Genomic DNA, 2,284 nt, shown 5'->3' with positions numbered 1-2,284 from the left:
ACTTCCCCTCTAACTGGATTGGGGGAAGGCAGGAAAAATCCCGGTCCTTTCCCACAGAGCCTCAGCCAGTGATGCTGCTTCCGGACGAGAAGGGCAGCCTGAAGCCCGAAGCAAAGCCAGCTGCAAGGCCACCGTCCCTCCAGCCTCCTCGCAGCTCCCCAACAGTCCAGGCCCTCTGCCTCCAGGACCGGAGGTGTCCCCAAGGAAACTCAGGTGAGTGCTGCCCTCTCTCAGGGAAGAAGGGAATGGGGCTTGGAGACAACTGCCTTTCCTGCATGATCCATAGATGAGAGAGAGAGAGAGAGAGAGAGAGAGAGAGAGAGAGAGAGAGAGAGCTGCATCCAAAGCCCACAGGACAAGACAGAGCAAGAGCCTCCTGAGGAGGGTGTGAGTGGAGGTCGGAGCCAGCCAGCCCACCTGAGGCTGGAGAAGGGCGGGCCTGGCAGGCTGGGCAGAGATCTGGTCTCTCCCACCACGGAGGCCCCTTAGCAAAGTATCTCTGCTCTTGGGTCAAAGCTGAGAAGTAAGTTGTGTGCTGTTTACTCACAGTTGCAATGTTCACCTTCCCTTTCTTGCCTCTTCAGACGCAGGATCTTTCCCCACAGCCTCCTGGTCCCGGTGCCCTGCGGCCGGGGGGACGGGACACAAAGCTGTTCTCCAAGTCTCCTTTCTCCTCCAACACGCTCTTCTCCCCACCAGGCATCTGCGGGTCCTGATGTCAGTCACGGCCAGCATGGAGTCCGGGCCGCCCAAGGGGGTCACTGCAGGGCCTGCCAGTGACCCTGGAGAGATCCACAACTGGACTGACCTGTTCTACTTCTTCAACCACAGTCTGCCCGAGTGCCACGTGGAGCTCAGCGAGAGCACCAAGCGCGTGGCCCTCTTTGTCCTCTACCTGGCCATCTTCGTGGTCGGGCTGGTGGAGAACCTCCTGGTCATCTGCGTCAACTGGCGCGGCTCGGGCCGGGCGGGGCTGCTGAGACTCTACGTCCTCAACATGGCCGTAGCGGACCTGGGCATCGTCCTGTCCCTGCCCGTGTGGATGCTGGAGGTCACGCTGGACTACACCTGGCTCTGGGGAAGCTTCTTCTGCCGCTTCACCCACTACTTCTACTTTGCCAACATGTACAGCAGCATCTTCTTCCTGGTGTGCCTCAGCATCGACCGCTACGTCACCCTCACCAGCGCCTCTCCCTCCTGGCAGCGCCACCAGCACCGAGTGCGGCGGGCGGTGTGTGCGGGCGTCTGGGTGCTCGCGGCCATCATTCCGCTGCCCGAGGTGGTCCACATTCAGCTGGTCGAGAGCTTCGAGCCCATGTGCCTCTTCCTGGCACCTTTTGAAACCTACAGCACCTGGGCCATGGCGGTGACCCTGTCCACCACCATCCTGGGCTTCCTGCTGCCCTTCCCTCTCATCACAGTCTTCAATGTGCTGACGGCCTGGCGGCTTAAGCGGGCAGGACGGCCCGAGAGCCGGCGCCACTGCCTGCTGGTGTGCGCCTACATAGGCGTCTTTGTCGTCTGCTGGCTGCCCTACCATGTGAACCTGCTGCTGATCTCGCTGCATGGGACCCACATCCACCTCCACTGCTACCTGACCCACCTGCTCTACTTCTTCTATGATGTCATCGACTGCTTCTCCATGCTCCACTGCGTCCTGAACCCCATCCTTTACAACTTCCTCAGCCCGAGCTTCCGGGACCGGCTGCTGAGTGCTGTGGTCCATTACCTTCCCAAGGCCCAGCCCAGGGCGGGCAGACGTGCCTCGTCTTCCTCCTCCTCCACGCAGCATTCCATCATCATCACCAAGGAGGGCACCGAGCCCACTGCAGCGGGCCCCCACCACCCCAGCCTGCACTCCCAGGCACCAAATCCCTCACCCGTCTCCGCTCCTGGGTCTCTTACAGCCAGCTGAGGTGGGGTCCACTCTCCTCCCTCAGGAAGTAGAAAGCTGGAGGTGGAGGTGAGAGATTGGGGGGCGGGGGGCAGGGAGAAGGGTCAAAGCACTCATGGTCAACTTGGAGTCTATCTTCCACCTTGAGGTGGGGAGAGGGAGAAGGGGTAGAGAGGGATAAAGAATGGGTCCTTGGTGTGGTCCTATGTGTCTCAGTCCTTGTGTCTAAGACAGACGCACAGGAAAAAGGGTGAAATAAATAATAGAGACGGCCATGACTCGATCTCTAAAAGTCTGCACTTGCCGCTGTGAGTGGGGAAGGCGCTAAGGCTAAACGGGTGCTCGGCAGAAAGGACACGCATTGCAGAAACCACCCTGGCTGGAAGCGTG

General features: G+C 60.2%; 1 protein-coding gene across 1 annotated transcript; it reads left to right on the top strand.

The window, feature by feature from the left end:
- Window positions 1-700: 700 nt before the first annotated feature.
- ACKR5 (atypical chemokine receptor 5) lies at window positions 701-1,915 on the top strand (the record flags this gene model as incomplete). The annotated part of the gene is made up of 1 exon (XM_081084612.1): window positions 701-1,915. The coding sequence occupies exon 1, from the start codon at window positions 716-718 to the stop codon at window positions 1,913-1,915; it is 1,200 nt and encodes a 399-aa protein (XP_080940738.1). The 5' UTR covers window positions 701-715.
- Between the last annotated feature and the right edge of the window lie 369 nt (window positions 1,916-2,284).

The sequence above is a fragment of the Myotis nattereri genome (genome assembly GCF_964212035.1).
Source record: "Myotis nattereri genome assembly, chromosome: 2".
Taxonomy (NCBI): domain Eukaryota; kingdom Metazoa; phylum Chordata; class Mammalia; order Chiroptera; family Vespertilionidae; genus Myotis; species Myotis nattereri.
The sequence above is the reverse complement of the archived record's forward strand: the minus strand, read 5'-3'. Positions and strand labels throughout refer to the sequence as shown.